The sequence below is a fragment of the Eutrigla gurnardus genome, assembly GCF_963514095.1.
Source record: "Eutrigla gurnardus genome assembly, chromosome: 1".
In the NCBI taxonomy this organism is placed as follows: Eukaryota; Metazoa; Chordata; class Actinopteri; order Perciformes; family Triglidae; genus Eutrigla; species Eutrigla gurnardus.
Genome location: NC_139915.1, coordinates 31,882,037 through 31,908,230, shown reverse-complemented (window position 1 = coordinate 31,908,230; position 26,194 = coordinate 31,882,037). Strand labels below are relative to the sequence as shown.

The 26,194-nt window shown below is 44.8% G+C and overlaps 1 protein-coding gene across 4 annotated transcripts in view; it reads right to left on the bottom strand.

Moving 5' to 3' along the window:
* Positions 1-24,018, bottom strand: part of lrp4 (low density lipoprotein receptor-related protein 4) — a 104,384-nt gene extending 80,366 nt beyond the window's left edge. For 2 of the 4 annotated variants that reach the window (XM_084018465.1, XM_084018468.1), the window contains exon 1: positions 23,669-24,017. In XM_084018465.1, coding sequence (XP_083874591.1) covers positions 23,669-23,729 — 61 coding nt within the window. In that variant the 5' untranslated portion in view covers positions 23,730-24,017. Of the gene's footprint in view, positions 1-23,668 lie in introns of all 4 variants that reach the window. The other 2 variants (XM_084018467.1, XM_084018466.1) reach the window with 2 other exon arrangements.
* Between the last annotated feature and the right edge of the window lie 2,176 nt (positions 24,019-26,194).

Here is a 26,194-nt window from a genome sequence, read left to right as displayed (position 1 = left end):
CTCGCAGATTAGATATTTTTGACGCATCACAAATCCAATTCTAATCAAATTCTGCATACATCATGTAGGGAGAAGGTCGTAGTGGATGGTTGGGTCTAACACCCAGCTGAGTGGTGCCTGTGACTTATTTTAAACCAAAAACATGATCCTTTAAAATAAAGCTAACCAAGAAGGTCCATTTCCTAAACATATTTGAGAATGAAAGACATGAAGCACGTCTAGAAATTGAGATTTTTGTCTTTGAATGCAACATGGTTTGGAATAACCATGTCTTATTCTGGCAAAAGACTTGAAACCAATGTTCTTCTTTTCCAGGATCTGACCTTGTTAACTATATCACAAAATGCCTACTCTTGTTGTTCCTGTAATATACTTCATAAAAGGTGCTGTATAAATAAATGTATTCATTGGGACTACTGCTGAGCCCCAAGTGCTACTGCGTAGGCTCTTACGCTTGCAAGGCAGTAAAACCCCCAAAGCAGCGGTGAACTCCCGGTCTACCCCGGGCCAGGCTCCCTGTCTGCGTTTGAAGATGAAGGAATGGGAACAGGTGGGCCACTGGCTCCAGACGCATGGACATGCGTATAATCGTCATGACAGAGGGATTTGGACCCGAGGCAAACAGCCTCTCACCCCACGACATACGATATTTCCGGACATCACACCGGACAATTGTGTCTCTCCGTGTACAACATGTGCATGTACGTCCATAAATGTCTAGTATTTCATGCATGATCCCCCGTTGCAAACTTATAGGCGGTTTGACTTTTTAGCCTCTGAGGAATGCCGAGCACCAAAGTGGCCAGGGTAGGAAATAAACAGCATCTTTCGTGACTTTAATCGGCGAACCCCCGGGGAGGAAATATCCAGAGACGCATCATGTTCTTCAACTAACTACCAGTTCTCTCCATTCACCTTTAACCTCAGTCTATTTGTTATTCCATTCAGTCTTCAAGTCTCTGGCCCTTGTTCACATATTCCTTCCTTCCTCCTCGGGTCGGTCGTCAAGAGAGTTTTACAGCGTTGGTCAGGTTTTTTTTTCTCCTCGTACATGTGGTGGCCCCCAGCTCTGGGACGTCTCATCCAGACGCCGGGGATAAGAGATTACCTCTTTTTTTTTTTTTTTGCCTCTTAAGTTACAAGACAGACGATTGTTTAAGCAGAGCCCTGCTCCAGCCAAGCCCCGCTATAAATCTGGGCTGATTTAGACTGCAAAGGCAGCTTCCTGGACAGGGTCGAGGCTGCGGGGATACACTGAGATTTGATGGGCTTGAGGGTCTGGCCAGGGTTTTGCTGAAGGTGGTGTTGGATAAAAAAAAAAGAAAAATTAATGAGTCAGAAAGGCGTGACTGTTGCAGTCCATACAACCTGTTATATAATGTGTTTAAAATAGTCTCTAATTTTCTTTGATACTTTGGAATACTTTGGTAAATGGAATTTTTATGGAAGACTGGTAATAGATAAACTATTTCCAATTCTGTGAATTAATTAACACAAAAAGGGAAAAAAATCATATAAATTATTGTGCAAATCTAATCCAGAGCTACCTTGGTATAACAGTGTAGGGGAAAAAATAAATTCAGAGTACGATGGAGTCACAGTAGCCTACATGTCATATCACCCGACGTTAGCGAATATGTGCTTGAGCAATCTGCCACAATTGCGTGCACGTGTAGGCTCCATGTAGCAGGCTAGGCACCAGGGCATTTGCAGAGCTGGTCAACGTTCTGGGAGGAGCTTTGTGATCGATAGGCCTGCCAAGCGGCATTAGTCCTCCTGGCCCACAGGGCCCGTCTCTGGACACAAGAGCACAGGGAGTTTAACTCTGATCTTATTTATGAGCACACAAAGGGCAGCACAAGGGGTCTTTCGGTGGGGCCTGTTCAAACAGAAGGCCGATGCGGATGGGTCTTTGAGGGGGCTGGGTCGCATTGACTCTGGGGAAAGAGAGAGCGGCTGACAGGTCAGTCTTAAAGCCTTAAAAAATGGGGCCGGGATCAGGGGGTACCGAGGGAGGGGAGCCTCAGCCTTCTCCCTCTGCTCCCCAGAGACGAGTGGGGGCTCGGGGACAATGAGTCTGCGCCGTGGAGCTAAGGGGAGCCAAGAATGAGCGCAAGGCTAGGGGGAAGTTAAGGCAGGGAAGGCAGGCGGGTGGGGCACAAGGGGCTGCCCATCTAGAGAAAGGGCCTCCACTTTGTCCCAGCTGTCGCACAGCCCTGCACAAGTATGCGTCGTACCTCTCGAAGACTCTGGCCTCCCCCCACGGGGAAGGGAGAAACGGTGCTAAATCAAGGAGCGATCCAGCCCCCTCTCCAGGCTGGCAGGGCATGGGGCTGATGAAGGGGGGGGGATGAAGGGCAAAAGATCAAAGCCCTCAGGAGAGGAACACAACAGTTCCATCCAGCTGGACGCTTCCCTCCTGTCACCTCCGTGAGGGGGTGCGGTCCAGGGAGCCATTTTGAGGTGGGGGGTGGGGTTCAGTATCATAAACTGCAAACCAGCAGGGCACTTGGTTGTATAGCGTGTGTGTGCGTGTGCATGTGTGTTTATGTGGGAGGGGGTTGGCTAAAGTCAGATGTGACACTGTGTGAGCCAAAGCGCAGATCTGTCACGGCTGTCATTGTTGCTTAGCAATGAGGCGAATAGAAGGAGAGAGAGAGGGAGAAGAAAGAAGTGAGCAGGAGAAAAGCTAGAACAGTGGGAAGAGAGCAGAGGACAGTAGAGGAGAGAAAACCATCGGATCAGCAAAGAACAAGTGGAGGGCTGGATCCACGTGTTCCCTAATCCGTGCACCCTAACAAACCCACGTTCCTACATTTCCACACATATCTTGTTTTTGTGTGTGCCGACCATGAAGGTTTCCGAATTCATCGAGCAACACACAAAGTTGTCCCAGTCGTCCAATTTATGGCGGCCTCAACCCAACCGTGACCCTTGACCCCAAGTCCACTGACCTGGAAGTTACGTCCATTCGTGGCAGGCATTTCCTGATTCTATAAAAAGGGAGGCAGTGGAACTGAAGGAGACTGGAGGTTGAAAATGGAGGGGCAGAATCATTAACTACCAGCACAATGACCACAACTGTGTCAGAGTCCAGCCCAGCGTTTTGGAGAGGTCAACCTCTAAAAGATCTGAGAGCCCCACAGCAAGCAGCACACTGAGTCTTCACAGCTGAGGGGAAAAAACAGGCCTCTGACTACAGGACTACAGGCGGAGGCAAAGAAAGTCTATAAACAGCTGGCCGCTCCCACAAACAACAAAGTGAAAAAACTGCCAGGGGCACCCTTTAGTTTTCCAACAAGTAAAAAAGCCAAATTGGACAAGGCGCTGCTGTGAGAAGTGTGTATGATAATTCTGGTTTTTAAGAACAAACACAAAAATCACATTGGATGCATATCAAAGTCTTGATCCTCCGCTACCATTACAAAAGCGTCTCCCTGCCCCTCCACTCCCTGCACTCACAGCTCCACGGCTCGGCATCCAGCCCCAGAGGACCTGAGCTGAGGCCAGACTGGAGACGGGGCTCTTGTCTGGGCACGGCAGTTTGGCGTGCCGGTTCTGGCTTGGAGCAGATCTGTATATGTCAGTTTTATGCAACGATCTCCGGTGCAGTCAAGGTTGCATCAAGGACCTAGACAACTAGACTCGACCGACGAAGAAAGAGCCTGGCAATCCTCCAGCCTCCTGCAAACTGCTCCCAAAATCTGAGCCGCCGTTCAATCCAAAGTCAGGCATGGCAGATAACATTCATGCTTCTCTATCGACGGCGCTGTCCTAATGTCCCTGCGAGGGTTGTGCACAAAGGACCGGTGTTTGGCAATAGTTCAGATAAGGCTTTGGCAAAGTCAACAGTTTGATACGGAGATGGGTGTGTGTGATGGATAAGGAAGTAATGAAGTGGCTGGATGGGAGACAGGCAAAGTGCAGAGAGACAGAGTGAGTGAATCAGTGTTTAGATTCATGGTTTCAGGCAGTATTACTTTACTTCACCTTTCATTCCCCTCATCCCTTTTGGGGTCAGATTTTGAGCATCTCTCCAGCAGCCACTACTCAACAGTCTGGTCATCACTGAGATGAAGCTGTGGCGGAGGATTTAGACTGGAGAGTTATTGCAGCGATGCAGTTAGCCTTCGGGCAACGCTGAGGGGTATCTTGCCACACTTCTACTAGCCTCAGTAATATTTCACCTCTTTGGTCAAACTCGGCTTATTGTTGGGGCTGGGTATTGTGTGAGATTTTTGATTTTAATGTTGATAAGTTGTTTTTCCAGATACCTTACTTACAACCTTAGTGGTGGCTGAACCCGCCTCTGAATGGCAGACTTGTACTTGTTTATGGGTTATGAATGAGAAGGGGATGTGTTCGTAAATATGTCTTCTTATGTAGTGCTTTCATATACAATAACAATATCCTGATAATGGGAGAATCCTTTTTTTTTTGCCTATATGGATGTAATAAATAACAGATCTGTAAGGGATTTTCGTTTATATACATACACACACACACAAAGTGAATGAAAGCATACAAGCATATTTATTTTGGGATATACACATTGGTGTTATCAGCGGGTTGAATCCAACACTGAATTATAAATCAATTCCTATGCCAAAGGCATCCTACGATGGGAACGTCTCTATGTGGAGAAGCTCTCAGCAGAGTGAATCGGTTAAATGTTGAAGGTTCAGCCTCTTCTTTTGAAGCCCACACAGTGAGATATAGATGCACATGTGGAGCCAAAAATGGGATGAGTATATTTAGCATCTCCTCCTTTTGATGTTCTCCACCTCTCCTCCCTCCGCCTGCATCTCTCTCTCCCTCCCTTTCTAGTGCCATCGCTTTACAGATAAGAAGTGCTTCACTCTCCCAGAGGAATGGAAATATCTGCAAGGCCATTGTAAACACAGTAAACAGGGCACAACACCATTAAGTCGTCCATGACTCAGCGCCGACGCAGAGATCCCGAGCTGCTGCTTTTAACAGGAGTATATCTGTCTGAAAGGGAGAGGAATGTCTACAGAATGTGAAGCATATTCAATGATGTTGAAGTAGCCATGTGACAATGAGGCCGCTCCACCTTGGCAGCAGTTAACCGGTTTAACACTCACCACTCTCCGTCTCTGAAAAATAAATGGCTTTAAAAAAAAGGTCAAAACACTAATGCACCCAGGAGCAAATGTGTGATGCGGCTGCAGCTTCTCTATAATGGGAACATTTTTCCCCATCTATTTGGCTTTACTAATGACTTAAATAATGAGTCATCGCCTAAATGCACCATAATGCAACAGAAGAAGACGTTGCATTTTGAATGAGGGATGAGTTTTTTGCTCGACTGAAAAAATGTCTTGCTCTGCCATCATCATCGCAATCACTACGAGTATTGTTAACGCCGAGCAGACATGAAAAGCATTGCTGAGCGTAACATGTTCAGGCCCCTGCTCTGGAAGTTTGCAAAAGTGCTTCAAGCTAATTGAGAAAACCATAAACTTAAGTAGTAGAGGATTCAGCGTGGAGATATAATGAGTTCAGAAAGATATAAATCACAGCGCTTTGTAAGAATGAGCAGTTGAACGGTGGTTTGCATACATTTCTTTCCTTTAACTCGATTGAAACTGTAAGTTGTAACTGAGCATGAGGAGCAAGTATATAATTCAAATTAAGGGAAGGCACTTTTTTTTTTTTTTTTTTTTTTTTTTTTATATAAAAGGTGCTCTATGCACAGGATTCATAGCATTTTGATTGCTTCTCAAAAGCTCTTAAAATGGAGACGGCTGAGCCTGTGGCTTGCAGCTAACAGTGGTGATATCGGCTGAAATGACCATTTTAGCGCAGTGCTGAGCTGCAGTCGTGAGCTAGCCAGGGGAAGCGTAGCATTTCAATTGCTTCTCAGAAGCTCTTAAATCTAAAGACGGCTGAGCCTGTGGCTTGTAGCTAACAGTGCTGATATCAGCTGTAATGACCGTTTTAGCGTATTGTTGAGCTACGGAGGTGAGCTAGCCAGGAGGGCACGCTCACATGCACTTAAAGCACACGTGGCTGGCCCGGCTATGTTAACAAGAGCAAGGAGAAGCTCAGATTACAACCCACACAGAGGGAGAGCGGCTTCATTGTCTGCTCAGGTGGACGTTACTACCACTTGCCGCTATACTACACCATTACGTTATCATTTTGTTTCAAGTCCTTTATTAGAAACTTTATGTCCTTCATGCATGTTTTAAGTTGACGTGAACGAATAGGATTGTTCAGTAGGGCATCATGTGTTTGTCTTAGAGCTGTCTCAGCAGCGGGTGTTTCGAGAGTGACTGCGTTATCCAGTATGTCGCTGCACTGAATGGTGGCTCTGTTGCAGAACAGTGAGCCCTGAGCCGTCTGACTGATCAGGAGCACGAGGTCAGCACTTGATGTTCCCTGGACATTGTCTCTGTGTTATTTAAAATCTTCCTCCCATCATGTGACTTACAGCTGGCAGCGGCTTTCCGGGCGGACATCTTTCAAGAACTCACCAGCGTGAAAACTAATTAGGCAAAAGGGGACAACTTACAGTTTATCTGTGCGTGCCCTCATCTGACCTGCAATGATCTCTCTGGGGGTTTTTCCAGGGACTCGAGATCCTCATGGGCCACAGATGTGAAAACTAACGGGAATGCAAAAGTACAACGTACACATCGGCAAGTCAGACGAGACATGGGATGGTAAGAGTGGAACCCCGATAATCATCAAAGTATGCTTAAAACTAAAGCTAGAAACATACTGCAATCACTTTATATGTTGTTAAGAAAATAATATTTGTATTGTATCACAGATAAGACCATCATATCATAAACTTAAATGAGATAATAAATCATAAAGTCTCCCAGCATAAATAAATGATAGGTTTATGTATTTTGTTTTGTAAATCAGGCTCTATTTTTCACTTCTCTACAGTGAGCTGGACAGCTTTTTCAATTATCACACAATCAAGTTATTGTGAGTGTTTATTATCACCATATGACGGTGATAAAATCCTTTCTCGTAAGTCTGACATTTTTTATGGTCGTCTTTGTAGACACTGGGAGCCATTGTCCACAGCTCAGCAACAAAACTGAGAACTCATTATTGTCAACATTCAATCTAAGAGCATTTGTGATGAATGAAATATAGGATCTGGGGTGAGGTATAGATATGATGCACCAAAAATAACATAATGCATCCTGGATATTTAAAATGCGTATGAAGTGAGTCACCCAGAAGCCACAGCTTATCTATTCAAGCTCTAAAACACTCTCCCTAATTCCAGCGGGTCCCATCCGAACCCACATTTATGCGTATGTGTCAGAAAACAGCGGTGAAGAAAGCGGTTATAAAAGAACCGCTACACATGAAGGTCATTTCACACTTCACTTGCTCTACAGAGAAGGTGCTCCAGAAGGTGGATGACAGGTACAGCGTTCGCCCATTATCCTGACCGTCACTCCATTCTCGAACACAAACCGAGGTCGGACGCAGTTCAAGGGTAATGGGAGCATTTGTTTGCATTCCAGGGCTGCTTCTATTTTGCTAAAGTAGTCCGTGTTTGCGAGTCCCGGAGGCACATAACCTCCGTGTCGTCCTCCGAAGGGCAAAAGGTCATCCGATTCAGGGGAAGGGTTATTGTGGGGAAGGGGTGAGGGGTGCGGTAGCGAACTGGGCACACTCCTCTGCCAAGAATAGCCATCGCCAAAAAATAAACCCAAGGCAAGAGGGGGAGGGAGGGAGGGAGCACAGCACCGACACCCTATACTTGAGAAAGAGTGAGTGGAGGGTGGGGGAGTCAGAGTTTACCGTAACTGGAAGGCCAGCGAGAGCCTCTGTGGTATCCAGTCTTCAAGTAGACACTGACATGGTGATGAGGGTCGAGTTCTCATAGCTGGTTTTCATTTTGGATTCGGTTCCAAGTTGGTTAAAATACATAGGATTGTTGAGCTCAAAGTCTAAGAAATCTTAGATAATAATTAAAGGCTTACCCTCTTTATTTACTAGCAGAGAGTGAATAAGTGTCTGAAATGAGTTTTCAGATTCTGTTCTTAAACTTTTGTTGAACAGATTCTGATTCGATAAATTTGGTTCTGGATTAAGATTCTATCAAACGCTGTTCCATGTACTGATGAGACCAACACAGAAGCTACGAAAACATCCCAGCGCAGTTCTCGGGCCAAGAAAACAATACCAGCGGACCAAAAGCAACTGACTTTTAATCAGCTTATCAGATAAAGAAAATTATAAAAGTGATATCACACACAGCGATCTAAATGAGCCGCGAGTGTATCAGACATTCAGTGCGACTCGGCTCAGTGACAGAGAAGCTAACACAAGGAACAAAGGCTTTAGATGTGGCGCAATGCTTGTTGGACTCAGCCACATACAGTCTCCCAGGCCTCCCTCATAAATCAATGCTATCTGGCTGAGGGGGGGGGGGGGGGGGGGGGGTGGAGTGCCAACACTGAATCCAATTATAAAATGGGCTGGCACCACTCTGCCTGATGACGGTGTCTACCTGAAACACCCAGGGGTGACAGCGGCACCGAGTGTTGCCAGCTTCAGCTGTGGCAGCAGAGAGGAAGGAAATCAGCAGATGAATGTGTGTGTGCGTGTGCGATTGTTTGGGAGTGTGTATTTGTTACAATCAACAGGGTCGGTTGAGTGGCTCCTGGTTGGTGTGTGGAGTGTGTTTTCGTGGCACACGGCCAGAGGGACATTTCTGAGTTGAGCGCTACGGGCGCCAGGCGCCAGCTGAACCTTTTTATTTCAGCCCGTCGCTGCAACTGCCGGGCAACTTGACTGCACCCTGGCACCTGTCTCACACACACACACACACGCACACAAAACATGAAAACGCACACAACAGAGGCCAAATGCGTGTAGCATGGAAGAGCCTCGTATTAAACTGCGGCACCTGTCAAGGATTTAGGATGAATCGCTGTGTGAAAGTTTAGGAAAGAGAGACCTCTGATATCCTGACACCACAAGCCGTGACCTTTCTTACCCTGCTCTCTGCTCTAGTAAAGTACAGTCTTATAAATTAACAGGAGTAGAACAAACATTCCCATTCAAAAGGATTTCTTACTTTCTAAACATTCTAAACTACTTGTGGCAAGTCGTGAACTTACTAGGTTGAGGTTTTGCAGTAATAAGTACAGAGAGCTTGACGTGTGTTTAACAGCTTAATGCTTCTACACACTCTTGCCACCGCGTAGGAAAGCACATTGCTGTCACCAGATGAGTAACGTGTTTATTTGGCTCATTTGCTGTAACCAGTGTAGCACTAAAGCATGGTGGTATTGGCTAACAAGCGAAAAACTGGCTAGTTCCCCCATGCTTTAATGCTACACTTGTTAGAGAATATGAGCCGAACAGCGGGATGGTGGCCAGCAGCCGAGTCCAGCGGTCCCTCCGCCTCACTTCCAGCCGATCCAGAGAAGGACTCGCTAACTAGCCAGACATCCGTCTCCAGAAATGCATCCGCTCCCTTCCTGGCGAGCTGTGACCACGCTTTGTGGTCCCACTGACGTAGTGTCACCACCACAACTACCAACAATTACCATTTTCTTTTGTACAAGTCAAATGACCGTGAACAACGGTTCGATGCCTGTTCTACAGTACAGCACAGCTCCTTAGCTCCAACGGGGATTCATACCAAGCAGATCAATTCAGCCAACCCTGAGCCTTAGCATGACCCTGAACGCTTGCTTGAACGGGGACATAAAATTATTGCATCTCTGCTGTGGGAAGGCAAGAAGAAGCATTAAAAAAAACAACCTTTTAGGAGTCTCAGACGCTTCTCTCATAAGAGAGCAGGAACTCACACAGCATCCCTATTAAATGAGCAATTTGAGAAGTGACTGTGTTTTATGAATGCTGCTCCAAAGTGTGTCCCTCCCTCCTTACTGGCTGCCAAGGTTAAAGCAATCACTCGAGCATCTAAAGTAGCTTGCAGGAGGACAGGTAGTCGGATAGAGTCCACCGGCTGACGCTGTCAGGAGGTATTTGTACGTGGGCCCTAACTGCTCTCTATACATCGCATGACGGGTGAAGCCAGTTACAGGGCAGTCAGTGTATATTGTCCTTAGAACTGCAGGTTGAACTCCAGGTCAGTCCAAACAGGCAATTACATATCTAATAATAAACTGATATGGACATCATGTTGGCTCTTATATAACGTACGCTGTATGAATGAAGCGGAGGCCTTCAAACTACAAAATTACCATCCCAGTTTGCACAATGACCCGAGTTGTTCTCGTCCAACCCCAGCATGCTGCTCCAGCCTACGGGGTTGGGTCCGGGCCTGGCTCTGATTTAACTGTGCCCCAGATTTCCTCTCCCTTGCAGGCTAACACCTGGGTAGGATCTGTAAGCAGCACCAGTCTTCTCGGTCTGGCCAAAAAAACATCCCTGCCTGCTCCATCCCCAATCACCTCAGCATTTAGGAGCAATAAACACACACAGCATCTGCCACCAATGCAAGAGCCGTGCAAGATATCGGGCCAAATCTGGGAAAACGGCACAAATCAACTTTTTCTGGGACAAAACTGGCAAATTGTTGATGTTGCCAAAGTGGAGTCTTTGGCATGTTCCATATGATTACTGCTCAGGTCAAATATTTAAAGTAGGTCATCTCTCCTTTGATCGTGGATAAAAATGCAGACATACAGTACAAATTATCCAGAGTGGCCCAGAGTCAAGAAGGCCGATCCTCTGTTCTCCCTGCACGATGGTGTTCCTGCCATCAGTGACAATAAAACGCTTGAATCAATTCCAGTCAAACGCCTTACACACAAATATCACAAAAGAAGTGAAACAGCTTTGACAGAACTCATTTTGGGCCACGACTGTGAGTTGGAGCGCACTGTCTAAAATAAATGTGGGCTAAATTAAAATGAGGACGATGTGAGATGTTGGACTTCGCCCAACATAGATGGATTTGTCTCTTGATGGCCGAGACAATAACTTAAGTAGGCGCTTCTCAGAATAGAACCCCCGTAGATCACCCACCTTGTAACAAAAGTGGAAAATCATGCTGACCCAATTAGTGCCGACTCTCAGCAGAGCATTGTTCCCGCCCGTTTAAGTTCACTTCAGTCCATGCAGATGGTTCCCCCTGGTTCTGCTTGTTAATCGTGTTGTTGTTGATATTATTATCTTTCTCTACTTTTGCATCAAGGCATAAAGTCTAACTCTGGTCCCTGGGAGTGGCTACCACAATCCTCAAGCAAAGTCGCCATTCATTATTCATACTCTTTTCCTTTCTCTTTTCTTCCTTCTGGGAGATATACTGCTTATTGGTCATTTTTAACTTTTAAAAGTATTCCCACTTATATGCTGACATGCAATTAAGTAATGTTTGGAATTTTGAAAATACATTAAAAAAGCATAAAGCACAAGAACATTATGAAAAGTTATTTTAATGTAAGCCTCCATTGTTTTATCATTTATTTTTCTAACAAACAAAATCTCTGTAAACTAGACAAGACTGAACACAGTGTTATGTCACACAAAGGCAATCACATTGGCAGAAATACATGATTGGGATCAAGACACAATCTCGAAAGTAAATTCCACAACCATGGGTCATCTATCCAAAACACATCAGCCAATTCGGTCTCACGGTTTTTGAAGTCACGGCTTTGCAGTAAGAGCAGCAGGTATTTGAGAAGATCACAAGTTCAAAAGAGTCATGTGCAAACACTGCTTGCATTGCCATTGACATTTGAAGAGTCTCCTTCTTGTAATCACAGTCCAGCATTTAAGATCATTTGTGTTGATTACAGGGAAGTCCAAAGTAAATCAAACATCAGAGCACAACATGCAGATAAACAACATCAAACAATACAGCTGTTGTTTGTCTCGCAGAGCTCCAGTGCTCCGAGACTGATGTGGTTGTTTGGGGGTGTGGAGGGGGGGGACTTTCACAGCATAAACAAGGACAAATGATGCTTACAACATAGAGATGCACCGATATTGTGCCGATGTAGTCACGGTGCGACCGTGAATATGAAGTCAGCAGAAAAGCTACAGCTGTGAACGTTGCGGTGCAGTATGTGTACGGCTTGTTCGTCGGTTATAAAAGCTTGTGTCTCCTCGAGGGCCTTGAGGACTCGTAGCAACGTTCCCGTCTCTTAGTTTGTCAGTCAGCTGATGATTTAAGCCCCGACGTTAGCCAGAACTCCGGCTGCTCAGGCACACTTAAGGTGGATTGACCTTTAAGATGGACTAGCTTTATTCTTCTTTAAGTGACACGCTGCTCCTGTGAGTTTTGCTCAGCATTTTTTTGTTTTGTTTAACTGATAGCACAGCCCTACAGGAAACGATGCTCTGTTGGAAAACACAAAGGTTACTTTGCTATTGATTAATTTACAGATTCTCTTTTTCAATTAATCGATTATTAATTTAGCATGTTAAATGTCAAAATGATGCCAAATTGTAGAGCTGAGCCAGTGTAAACATTTTCAAACTAATTTGATATTAAGCAGGACCGATTTACAGAATCTTACCACTCGGTGTCGGACATGACTCAGCAGCCGCTTTAATAAAACTTAACTTGGAGGACTATAATAAGAAAAGCTGGTGGAACCTTAAAAAAGGTCAGCCTGACTTGACCGGATTTATCGCTAACTTTTGGGCTAACCTGCTTCACTTTACTCAGCAGTTGGCAAGCAAGACACAGGAACTTGACTTTCATCGTAACATTACTGCTACACTTCATGGCCGTGGCTTTGTTAGTTTGCAAAAGTTGAACTAACTCCAAAATTTTCAAAATACCAAATCCTTGCAATGCCTTACCATTTTGTTTATTGCCAAGCCTCTCAATAAAAGTATGCAATTGTGAATGTTATGAAAATGGGGGGGAACTGCAAGCAAACATTAGTAATGCACAGGAATAATATAACAACACTGTCTGCTCTGGCTATTATGAAGTCTGTCCATAGAACAATCGTGGCCCCTTTTATGGCACCAACTCTCGATCACTGCGCCGTAAACAGTGGACTCAGCCAGCCATGGGCCCTTATCAGGCACTGCTGAGCTCAGTGCTATTCTGAAGGTGCTGTTATGAAACACCGAGTGGGAGTTGTAGTATTATACATAGCTGCCTGTGTAGGCCAACTCTTTAATCAGACACTGTAATTGCCGGGATGGACTTTGAACCACAGACATATTTGTCTCCGCTTTTCATCCATGGCTAAACAACTAAGGAGGGAGGGAGGCAGCAAGCACTCGGGCCCCGGCCGTGCATGGCTCCTGCCCCGGCCCCGCGAGCAGCCAAGCATGGAGGAGCAACGGAGGGGTCACAAACAGAAGAAAGAGTTTTGGCTGAGGGTGGGACGGAGAAGCAGAGACCAGGAATGGGGGGAGTGGCTCAGAAAGAGGGGAAGAAGGGAGTGTAGAGGCGGCGAACGGAGGGGACATGATGGTACACAAGTCCCTAGTGGCAGATTGAGTGCTTTTAAGAGCCCAAACAGGGCTCTCCTCTGAATACTAAGGCCTTTCATAGAAGCAACACTGCTACAGAGACGCAACTCCAAAGCCTCTCCTTTGAGGCCCCTGCGATATATGGGGCTTTCAACTGCTTGTGCAAGAGTAGGTCTAATTGGAAGTCGAGGCGATACAAGGAGGGGGTTAGGGAGGCGGGAGCAGGGGAGCTAAGGAGAAGAAGAGAGGCAAGGAGGGGTGCTTGATTTAAGAGGCCATTGTTTTAACAAGTACATTCTGCCTCCCCCTCCTTTCTCCTCATGGCCTCCCCTTCAGATGCCCACACTCCACAGAGTCAAAAGGCGGCGTTTAGCCCCTGTGAACGAAGAGGGGCTGGGCTTGTTTTGACACTTTGTCCTCCTTGGCTTCTGTGAAAAGGCCCCGCTTCTATGGGCCACTCGAGTTCATTAGGGACTACAGCGCTTTCAGTCGCGTCCCCATTCCAGCTCCAGGCCTCAAAGGGGGGCCTCCAAAGCCCCTTCACTGTTTGTATAATAAAAGACCCTCACCACCTTCACAACTACCCACCTACCATTTCCTTCATCGCGAGCCTGGTGGAGTTAAAGGCCTGTGGGCTAAGGGTACATTGAAAGGAAAATGTTGGAAGAAGAAAGAGTGGGAGGGGAGAAATGTAAAGAAGAAGCATAAGCGTGAAGACATGCGGTGGAGAGGGAAGATGTGGGACAAACATTTTCCCCCGCCATGAAGTTAGATACGCAGGTACACCTGCATCAACGAGTAGCTTTGAGGTGAGCGCGCTCTGTCATGTCAAGCATTTTCTACCCGTGTGTTTGTGTGTGTGTGCCGAGAGTCAGGTTACAGCTCTCACACAGTCTGGTGACATCACTGTGCGTCAGTATGGAGGGGGACAAAAGTGAGAGATGTCACTCTAGAAGGGCAAAGGCACTCTGAGATCATACGAGCCCCAAGGAAGTCCCAGCTGCCTGTGTTTGTTTGCATGTGTGGGTGTGCATGAACTACGCACAGATAATTACTGTGAGAAAGTACAAGTGGGGTGATTGTACACCTCACTTTAGGGTTGGGCAATCGGACTCGTATATCGGCTATCGGCGATTGACTGAGCACATACCCGGTTGTATTTTTTGTGTTTGTCGTTTTATTTTACTAAAAGAGTGCCACCGGCAAGAGACAATAAGGAAAAACAGCGTGTACAATTTTTTAAGATATCCAATAACCCTAGCTATGGTTCCTTATCTATGGTATGGGTTTGTCCTAATTCCCACTAAAGTCTATACTGTATCAGAGGCACAGCATCAGAATCCCCTTTATTAGCCAAGTATGTGTGCACATACAAGGAATTTGAGTCTGTTCTTTGCATCTCCCGTGAACTTGAGACTTCTATGGAATCCGCTTACGTTATGTATAGGATCTTGATTGTGTTTCATGCTTGCTCAAAAATGTGACATCCAAGCAGTTTGCAAGAGCAGCAACCAGACAGAGCTGCTGTTTCGGGGAGTCCTTTGTCGCATATTTGGCAAATTAATAGTTAATTACAGAAGCATCTTAATGTGAGTGTCAATCCACACATGTCATGTGTTTTTTGTCTTTCGGGACACGCACATTAAAAAGATTTGTTGTGGATATTTATCTGAAAAACATATAAACACTACATATTGTTGTAATGTTGAAATTACCAATAGGTATCTTGAAATTGAATCAACAATTTTGAGAAATCCATCAATATTTTAAGTGTTTAGTCAATCAAAAATGCCAAATATCACCTGGTATTTAGTACCTTTGTGTTTGGACTGTTTATCAGACATGTCAAGACGTTACCTTGGGCACTGGGAAAACCGATGAAAATGTGCCACTATTTTTTTGAGATTTAAAAAGATTAACAACTAATCGCTTGATATATTGAATAATTTGTAGAATATTTGATCAAGGAAGTAAAAGTCACAGCCAGGTTGTTGAATTGTGTAAATTTTTGCAATGTTATAAATATGTATATCTATCAGCTATACAATCTTACACTTATGTTTGCCAGCTATTTGACAGCGTTTGAAAGGTGGTATCACATTTCGAGAGTGTGTCTGAGATTTCTTTGGGCGTGTTTTTAATTCCATCGGTGCTGCAGCGTGCCTCCTACTGGTTTCAACAGCTAGAGGGACATCAGATACGAAGCAGGTGCTTCCCTGCAGTTGTAGAATCTCAGGGAGGGAAGGCGACACTGATACACCATGTGCTCATACTGTACGTGGTGTGATCGGAAAGTCACCTAAGTCCGTTCAGCTGTTTCTCCGAGCCGAGCCATACACACCGGCATTAGATGATACATGGACAACAGCGAAAACATGAGATTTGGAAAAGATGTAACTATAGCAAGACTACAGAATTCACTCATGTTGGACCACATAGATGCATCAGGCTTTTAAGCTCTGTCTCATCATGCTATCAACTGGGTAACTGTAAAGATGGGATTGGTTGACGTGTCACAGGATTAAAATCTGAGTGAAACAAAAGTTAGCGTCTTTAGCTTCTGATGTATTTCACAGTGAAACGCAATGTTTGAGTGGTGTACAATTACAAGAGGGATATAAATCAAATCTTTCGCATTTCATTGAACCGCTAAAAAGTTGGTGGGCTTAGAGTTAAGTGCGAAAGAGTGCTACAGAGGCTGTCATCAAACATCTGCCTCCGTTTTGCCAGAAGAGAAAAGACAGGGACTTGATAAAATGGATAATTATCACAGGGACACTGGATTCATTTTTCATTTCTCTTGGATTTTTAAACGCCACAGAGTGTGCGTTTGGGTAGAAAGTGTTCTGCGTTAAGTGCGTGAGGGCCTCCGTCAATTCATATCACACTGTAATCTTATCTGAAGGCTGGGATGGAAGCTGTGGGTGTTTGTGTGTGTTCCAGGATGTATGGCTGACTAGGCGGTTTGTGCATACAGGCATGTTGAGAGGTGAGGAGCCTTGGTTCGGGCACCTTTTGAAGGTGAGCTATGAGACACCTGCAGGCCCCCCATGTGCAGGACCACCACTGGTGAACAGAGTGGGGGGTGGTGACCCTAAGCAACGTGGAAGAGTTTAAGGTGCTGAGCATGAGTAGAGAGAGATATAATCAGGAAAGCAGAATAAGAAGGAAAACAAGCCCACGTGATAACAAAAGGCGGCTTTGTTGCAAAACAACGAGAGGAAAAACATGGCAAAGGACAGAAACGGTCATGTCGACTCACCTCCTGTGGGAATGAAGGGTTTGAAGCTAGCTCCAGCACTTGTGGTCACTTTGGAATCACAGCAGTTACAATGCAGCCATGGCGAAGATGTTGCAAAATATGCAACTGGCATAGCATGCTATCGCCTCCTCGTAAAACAAAAGCGCAACCAAAAGGAGCATATTTTGCAATTTTTGGGCGAAGTGACAATTCTTTGGGAGGTCGGGGGGGGATTCATTACATATGCAGGAGTGGTCTGACAGGTTTCTATGAGGGGTTTATTATAACTGTTATGAATAGAAGCTGAGGGAGAAAGGAGCATGCTACAATCGTTTTGAAGCAGGTGTAGTGTTTAATGTGTGTGTGTGTGCGTGTGTGTGTGTGTGCGCGCTGAATATTGTGCAGAGAAACAAAAACCAGAGTCACAGCTCTGACATCAATTAACAGTAAAAGGCCTCATCTCCTCCCCCTCCATGAGGCTGCATAGCTGACAGGCTGTTTGTGAGCTGTGGTAGAAAGCATTGTATGAATGCACACATACACATACACACATCCATGACCTGAATGAATGAGGCCAGGTCCAGTTAGTGAAGAAGCCCGTCTGTCTCCATCTCTAGTTATTTATATCCTATAAGCAGCTGGGCGCCTTCAATCCCTCAAACAGGAAATAGTTTTTTTTTTGGACAATGGACCAAACAATGGATCGATGGCAGAGAAATAAGTCGTATCAAGCTTTGACTACACAGACAAAAGGCTCAATAGTTGGTTCTGATCTTTTCATGGGATTTGTTGACAATAAAAAAAATATATTATCTTGTGACACACATCATGATAGAGAAGTTCCATTTCAATACACTGCGATAATGCAAGCGCTGCACCATACAGAACCCATACAGACATCGACATCAGATACTGGTTTCGTGCGTAAAGAGGATGTCTTGGTTATGGAGACAATGCATGAGAATAAGTGGCTGCATTTAATCGCATGGCTGAGACTACATTTGGGGTCAAAAAGAAGCTTTCATCACAAAGCAAATTTCCCAGAATGTCACCAGCATTAGGGCTCCACCACGTATATGTGGTTTCAGTATTTGATTATGCCATTTAAAAAAATGTTAATTGGGTCTTTTCATTTTACACCAGACTGATGCATTTACCCTTCAATATGTAGCCAAGGAAATTTAGGGGTGAATATTCCCGTACTGTCATATTGCAAAAAATATCATTTCCAATATCGTGCAGCTGGAATCATCATCCCTGCAGGAGTCCAAGCCAGAGAGGTGAACTGAATTCTGTGAAGGTTTAAGTTACTATGGATCCATACAAGTGTGTGTCCTTCAAAATGTCTTTGTGTCCCTGCCCCTCCCCTCCACTGGTTGTGCTCAGACAGTGAGTCTCCAGCCCTGCTTATCTTTCTGTCCTCCACAGCAGACCCCCGCTGAGACAGAGACCCAGAGTTTATTACAGTCTCTCCAATAATCTGCAACCCCTGAGGAACTCACATTCATACTACATGGCCTAAATTACCACCAATGTCCCCTTTTCATACCAAACCTCTACGGTAGCATGGCCTGAATTTCACGTAACACTTTTTGGTTAATCTTTTGTGTTACCTGGGGTTTTATTGGGAAACCTTGGCCTGTCTTTGTGCTTGTATCCTGTCTTTGTATTTTGGTCGAAGAGCTCAAACGTGAAATGCTTTTTAAACCGGATCCAAAAATGTCAGAATACACATTATAAAAAGGACAAATCGGGTTGATTCCCAAAATGCAGCACATTGTTTCTCATTCATCCCTTCACACACACTAAATTACCAATTGCGTCACCATTGGGAGCAATTTGGGCTTCAATGTCTTGCTCAAGGACACTTTGCCATGTGGACAGGACGAGGCAGGGACCAAACCACCGAGCCCACGATTAATCGTGACCCAATCTACACCCTGAGTCAGAGCTGCTGGCAGACCCCTATTCAAAGTGATCAACAGAAAAACTGTGAATGGGCCAGAATAAGTTTAGAAGGCTCATTTTTCATCTGTTGTCCCGATGCCAGCGAATGCATCTTAATTCTTTTGGTTTTCTTTTGGGCGAAGACCAAGGAGCTAAACTGCACTTAAAATTCCCTCAAACATCAGTTCATTCAACAAAAACAAACATAGGTGGGCAACCTCTCATAACCCTTGTAGCGTGTGAAAGCTGAAGCAAAAAAAGATAGAACAGCGTGATGAATTAAATCCAACACAGAGAGATTTCCACCAGTGGACCGTTTCTGTCGTTTCCCCGCCAACCGTCGCTGCTCCGCCAGTTGTCGACTGTTTGTTTGCTTGCTCGTGTGCGCCCCTAAAAGCAGACATCTGTGACATATATTAGCGCTGTGAACATAATTGAAATGGGCCCCGGGGCCGTGGCATCATGTTCTGAAATCAGAAACGACCCCAAAGACGAGAGCCCGCCCGGGGGTCGCGGAGGAGGCCGGCGTCGCGGTGAGTGAGCAAGGTGATTTATAGGAAAGGTGGGGGAACACGAGGAGAGGAATGGGGGCGGGGTGGGGAGGGTGACACTTATCCACATGGGAATGTTGGAAAGAGGGGGGGCTCGAATCAAGTAATCATAGGTTACCTCCACGGCTACCTTGGAGGTGCAATTCCATCCCTTCAGCAGAGACACACAAAGCACAGTGGGGGTATCAGGTGGCCCGGTCTGCCTTCCCCTGGTGAAAGCAAAAAGCCTGGCTGACACCAACCTGAGCAGCCAGACCAGAGGAGGGCACACACTGGATACAACAATCCATACATGAAAAACCTCTACACCCCGTCCTCCCCATGAAGCCCCCCAAATAGCTTCGGCCTCGACCAGAAAGGTCACCAGAGTGGAAGGTAGAACCTACATGCCAAAACAATCAAAACCCTGCAGACAAAGGAGTCCCGTTACATTAGACCTTGAGTCACGGCCACATCCTCGGAATAAAAAAAAACTTGGTTGGAGAAAAGTATCGTCGCCTGCAGAGTGGAATCCGCACCAAAAACAACTCTTGGCAAGCCATAAATCTGTCTGTAGGCCCGAGTTATTCTCTAATATAAACATTGCAACACCAGTAATACCAACACAATTACTCTGAGGACACTTCATCAAATGTGGTGTTGGGAGCTATTTTGAAAGACAACGTCATAAATTAATATTCTAATGCTTGCTGGGTAAAAAAAGCCACGAGGGAAAGAGTGTAGACGGTGTAAGAGAAGGTCCAGGATGACGAGGGTAACGTCGGGGGACTAGGCGAGCTGATGACGGGATACAGGTGGCAGGGAAAGGGAAAGGGCACAAAGGCCGGCAGCAACTTGCCCTGCAGAGAAACACAAAGCCAAACTCCCCGCTTCCCCTTTCCAACCAGCTTTCTCTTCGACTCTCCTCCAACTCCTACTAGATGCTGGTCTGGTTTGTCTTCCTCTTCGATTGCCACCATGCTAAAATGATTATCTGAGTCGGTTGGATAATCAAAAGCAAGCTCATCTTCAATAATCATGAAAGGATTTTGCAGAGGTGGCAGGGCGGAGATTTGACAGATCCTGACACTCCTCATCTCTGGGGTTTTGTACGATTGAATTTAACACTAAAAAGTACTTTATTATGTACTTGAGTGTATGCGAGTTCCTTAATTTCGGTGCCGATTGACATCACAACAACATTCTTGCCTTTTATTCCTCCCAAACACCTTGCCTTTATGAATACAAACTACCAAATCATTTGTTTCATGACACAAAAGAAGTTTTTTTTCATATTCCTTATTCATCTCGTTATCAATTTACCTTTATTACTAGATGTGACCTAGACAACAGCCAATGCTCATTAAAATGTGGCATTTGCTCTGCTATCTTTCCCTAAAGGTTAATACTTTCTGTCAAAAGTGTACTAATTATTTTTACAGAAGCAAAGGCATTCTTTCTTTTTTTTTTTATCTGAAGCGAGTCACCTCTGCTACAATACACTGCTGGAAACACACTGAAGCCTTTTAATCAAGAAAAATGCCAAACATTCACCATTTCAGCATCTCAAATGTGAGGCGGTGCTGCTTTTTGCCTGGTTTATAGCATTTTAAATTGAATACCTTTGGGGATTTTTGGACTTCAAACAAGCTATTTGAAAATGTAGCCTTGATTTCTGGGAAACTGCATTGGAATTTTTTTTTTTTTAATGATGCAAATGATCCACTTCTTTTCCTTGTATTGTCCGGTCACCGTCCTCTTTCTTTTCTCCGTCTTTGTTTGGCTGCAGCACAAGCGAAAAACCAACCAACCCCACTCAAGGAAGCAGTTTTTTTTATTTCTTTTTTTTGGACAGCTGCCCAGCTGTCAGATTCATACTGCAGCACTGTCTCAGTTTAGTCCTGCTCGCTTCTGCATGAGAAGGAGTTAAATATTTCATACCATCCCCGATTCCTCATTGGATTATGGATTTATGCTTTAAAGCACAATCGCGATGTAACGTAAAGCGACGCCTTCAGCGGAACAACAAGAGGGTTCTGAGTTGAGTCCAATCAATAGTTGATTAGCAAATGAGGAGGCTTCAGTGGGGGATCGAAGGACCGGGCGAGGCGTCATCCTGTCCCAGACGACATCATTAAATCGTATAACACACTCCCCAACACGCCATTAAACCGACTCAGCCCATTACTGCAAGGCCACTAGACTTAGCTGAGATGGCATCTTGACCTCACACACATGTTGGAGACACACACACACACACACAAAGAGAGAGAGTAATAAATTGTAGCCCCGGGTCATCTACTGTCAGATGGGCCTGCCGGCTAGTCTTTATAATGCCATTCACAGTACACAGCTTAGAAATGATAGCTTTTTACCCACATAAATCATCTTTCTGTGAACCCATAATATGTATCTAATAGTACAAGACAGTCGACAAAATAAACAGCTGATGTGTCAGGGTTGGAGCGATACATCACTTTGCCAATATCTGTAGTAGATGGTAGAGGTAGAGGTTTTCATTCTTGCATTTTTTTGCTTTTACATTTCATTTTGTCAATGAATTGTTCCAGGATATGTGTATCTACGTTGATGGTTTTTTATGCATCCTGGACTTTCCCAACCACTGGATAGCTGTGGTATGAGATCCCATCTTTAAAAGGCCCCGAGCCCTAAAATAATGTCATTAGCCGAGCCTGACTGTCACTGTCACATGAGAGTTTAATTGCTATTTCAGAGGATTTTCCTCCCTGACAAAACAAAACCCGGAGGGGAAAATGTTATATTTGGAATAACTGACATGGTCAATTTCAAGATCTTGAAATTTGGAATTAAACACCAGTAATCGGGCCACTGGTCTTCAAAAACCAGTAGCAGGCGAGCCATATGTTGCGTGCCACAATGGAGAATGCCGACAGTGGCAGCTCGCGCTGCTCAGGCACAGACAGACGGCGATGTGTTTAAGACATGATACAGGCCCGGCAGACTTAATTGCTTTATGGAAGAACAAGTCCATTATCAAATGAGCACGCCCCCCCCCCCTCCCCTCCCCAGATAAAAGAGGGGACGCCGGGGGAAACCACCGATAAGTATATCTGAAAGGATGAAAGCCCCGACTACATATATGGGATGTGGATCATTCAGGGTGGGTGGCTTTTGTTTTCAATTGCATCCCGAGTTCTTATCTGGCTGACAATATGTCACCAGTCTCCCGGTGACATTTAGGGAGTCGTCACAATTACAGCAACCTCCTTTCTCGGGTCCAACCAGCCAATTACAGACATGATTTTCTTGCTATCCTGTCAGGTAAATCGTTTCATGTCATGTCAGGGGTGTGTGTGTGTGTGTGTGTGTGTGTGTGTGTGTGTGTGTGTGTGTGTGTGCGTGTGACGGTAAGCCCCAGTGTGTGTGTGTGTGTGTTTAGGAATAGCTTACGTAGGGTCTTTGCATTCCAGCGGCTGTTCTAACATGTTGTAAATACAAGGTGTTAGAGAAAACATAGGAAGGGGGTGGTGGAAATCACTCAGACCTATTACAAGTGCTGCTGGGGGGCAGTAAGGGAGGGCGGGGGGGCAGGATGCAGGTTATCATAGATAAACAGCCCGCTTCACCTGCAATCACAGTCCAATGCAGCGCGCTTGGTTTCTCTTTTTCCAACCAACTGAATGTGAAAATAAAGCTTGCTCTCGAGCCGTCATGTGCAAAGGAGTTATTTTTTTAAGTCGATGCCTCATTTGCATCACAGAGAAAAGTTATAAATGCATTTTTTTAAGTCATCGAACCAAACTCTCCACCAAGCTGGTAAACCCCACGCAAGGGCACACAACTCATCACATAGTCCTCTCTCCGACACTGCATTTGGTCTCATTCACAGCTTCTGGGCATCTGCAGCACAGACCACGACCTAAACCACCATTCTAACTGATTTAAGAGTTTGGGGTTGTATTCCCTCATTAACCAGGCAATCTGCTTGCTTGAAGGTGGAGATCTGACAGGACATCAGGCATGGATGCAAACAGCAAACAATAGGAAACTAGTAACCTGCACCTCACAAAAAAAAACTCATTTAATTCACAATTCAACAACATATACACTTCCAACAGCACCTGGCATGCAGGAGAAGTAGTGCAAAAAAAAACTACAAATCACCACATTAAACTACAAAATTAAAAAAGCAACATTGTCTCAAGTTAAATCAACAAGAGAAGCGACGCGCTGCTGCAGAGATGCGACCCTCGCCTCCAACAAGCATGTTTTCTCGGACTCATAGACACATTTTTCCACTACACTTTCTTATTTTAACCATCTCAAATTGGGCTCTGTAATGAGAAGGAAACTTGGCTGCTGGGCTTTTTCTTTTCTACGTCTGAATGTGTGAGTCAAACCAGTTCACGGAGCTGATAAGGACGGAATAAAAGCAAAAACATACACTATTTACTAAAAAAAAAAAGCGGTGCACACAAAAACAACAATCTCCATTCAGCTCTCACATGCGGTTGCAACTCTTTTTTTTTAAACGGACGTGTTTTCTTACCTGGACTCTGGCTGAGCAGCAAAGTTATCAGGGAGCCCCACAGCACCGCGGCCGGCTGCATCTTTGTACCCCGCGTTTCTCTCGCTTTCTCCGGGCTTCTCCTTTCACCCCGTCCCTTCCTCTTCGCGTGCTTCTTCTCCTCCTCCTCACAGTTTAAATATCAACGAGCTTCTCTTGCAAGTAGACGCTCCGTGCTCTCACACTAAAAACAAACTCATACCATGACTGACTTTTTTTTTTTTTTTTTTTAAGCCCCCTTTTTTCCGTCTCCCTCGACTTCCTCCTCCGCCTCCTCCTCCTGTGTGCGATAACGCGACAAAACCGGGATTCAAAAGTTAACTCAGAGAGGAACAAGCCCGGCTCCGGTCTCCAACATGTTGTGCTCGAGTTCCCGACGCTGTAGCGACCAAAAGGAGCTGTGGACCGTACCAGCCGCGACATGAGGGGGGAGCTGGACGCGTCCAGCGCCGTGTATTTAAGATAACTTGAGCGTAAATGAGCAAAAATGACACATCTCCTTCACTCCACATGTAAGAAAACACAAAAAAACCTTGAATATCCCCACAATGTATTGGTTTTATGTCTGTATCTCTCCAATTCCCTCTCCCCGCACCCCTATCCCGCAAGAAATGGGCTCGCCCAAAATCTCTGCTCTCGTTGTGTCATTTCTTAAATTACAGCGTCGCTCATGTATAAAGAGGCTGGTGGTCAACAAATCAGAAGGATAACTGAGTAAATTGTTTGCACTTCTCTCCACAGCGTGGAGAAATGTTTTTAATGTACATCCTGCTTTTCTTTCTGACACAACGTGGTTTAAAGAAGTAGTAGAAGAAGAAGAAGAAGAAGAAGAAGAAGAAGAAGAAGAAGAAGAAGAAGAAGAAGAAGAAGAAAACCTCCTCTGCTGTCACTTAAGTCTATGGAGGCAAATGACAGAGCAGTGGTTTTAACTGTGGGGTGTAATGGCCATGAGATGAGGTCATTACACAGCCATTATTCAGTACCACATATTTACCCCCCCAAAAAAAGTTGCTGGAGGGATATTATGGTTTATATTAAAATGCAATTAAATCCAAAAAAGGTCATATGTTTTTTTTAAGATTAAAAGACGTTCCAATAGGGATGATTTAGTTCCACCAGAATTTAAGTCCAAAAAGTCACTATAAATGAGAAGAAAAAAAGCTATAGGAATATGACAGTGATTCCATCAGACATAAAACAACTATTAAGTGCGATTACGTCATGTTTAACATTCATTTATTAAGACTGGAGACGCACAACGAGCTCCCGTGGGAACAGTCATGTTGACAGCAGGATATTAAGAAGGAGGGTACAGAAGTACACTCGGGCCAACAATGTCACACTTCAAGGCCTTCCAGAACCTCAATGCATTTTTTTTTTATCAGTCTAATATAGCCAGCAATAAAGCTATAAATAATAAACAAAGAACTTGAACTTAATGGCGTATTACCTCACACTAACATGCAGAAAGAAATCTCACTGAATCTGACATTTTTAAAATCCAACTCCAGACACTTTTTCATAAGCAGGGCCCCAGATTTGATACATTAGCTATTTGTGGCAAAGCATGACTCTGCAGTTCCAGGGACATTTCTGTGTGTGGACTTTTGTGTCAGTTCAACCTGACATTCATTATGTGTCCGCCCAGCCGTAGTTAGAGAGAGCGTTGGCAGCAGAGGTATGGCAAGGAAAGGACAAAAAGCTGTGTGACGGCTGTGATTTCACAAATCCCAGCTGAGCGTTGCAGCCGGCGGTGTGAATGTCACCATTGTGCAATGATTACCTCTAATGATTTGTTAATGGCCGTGCCGCTAACTGGCAACTTTATCTCGTATTAACGCATTCGTGTTGGCCTTGCAGGAATTAAACCTTTCTTATGATATCATTTTAATGCTTGTTTTCTAATAGGTGGCATCTCTAGCACGTGCACCGCTCCACATGTCTGCACATTTATGTCCCTCCTCTCCCGGGAAAAGGAGGCTTTAGACTCCACTTTCTAATAATGGGCAGCTTGGGTTAGGATGGGAGCTCCATCGTCTCCTAAACAGGACATCGTCATTCAGCGCACGCCTCCCCTGCACTCTCCCGCCGAGCATCCATCAGAATTACATTTCGTCCCAATAAAAGCGGTCCGCTCCGTCACTTATTCGTGATTTGATACAGAGCACTTTAATAAACAACGCTTTGGACAAGGACTACTCCTGTGAACAATCATAAAGACACTGAACAATTTTCAGCTTTTACGATCTACTTATGTTTTGTTTTTTCATTTCCCCATTTTCCGCATGTATGATCTGTTGAAGAGGATTGACATAAGAAGCACGCATACTATTAAGAACATTGTTCTTTAGGACACAATATTTGTATCAACAAGGGCAGGGTTAAGCTTATAATACCTAATAAATGGGAAAAGTTACAATACATAATATCTAAGTCTTTCTTGATTTGGCAGCTGTATTTTCTGATGGTGTATATGATATTAATACACAAACACACCTTGACGAGCCA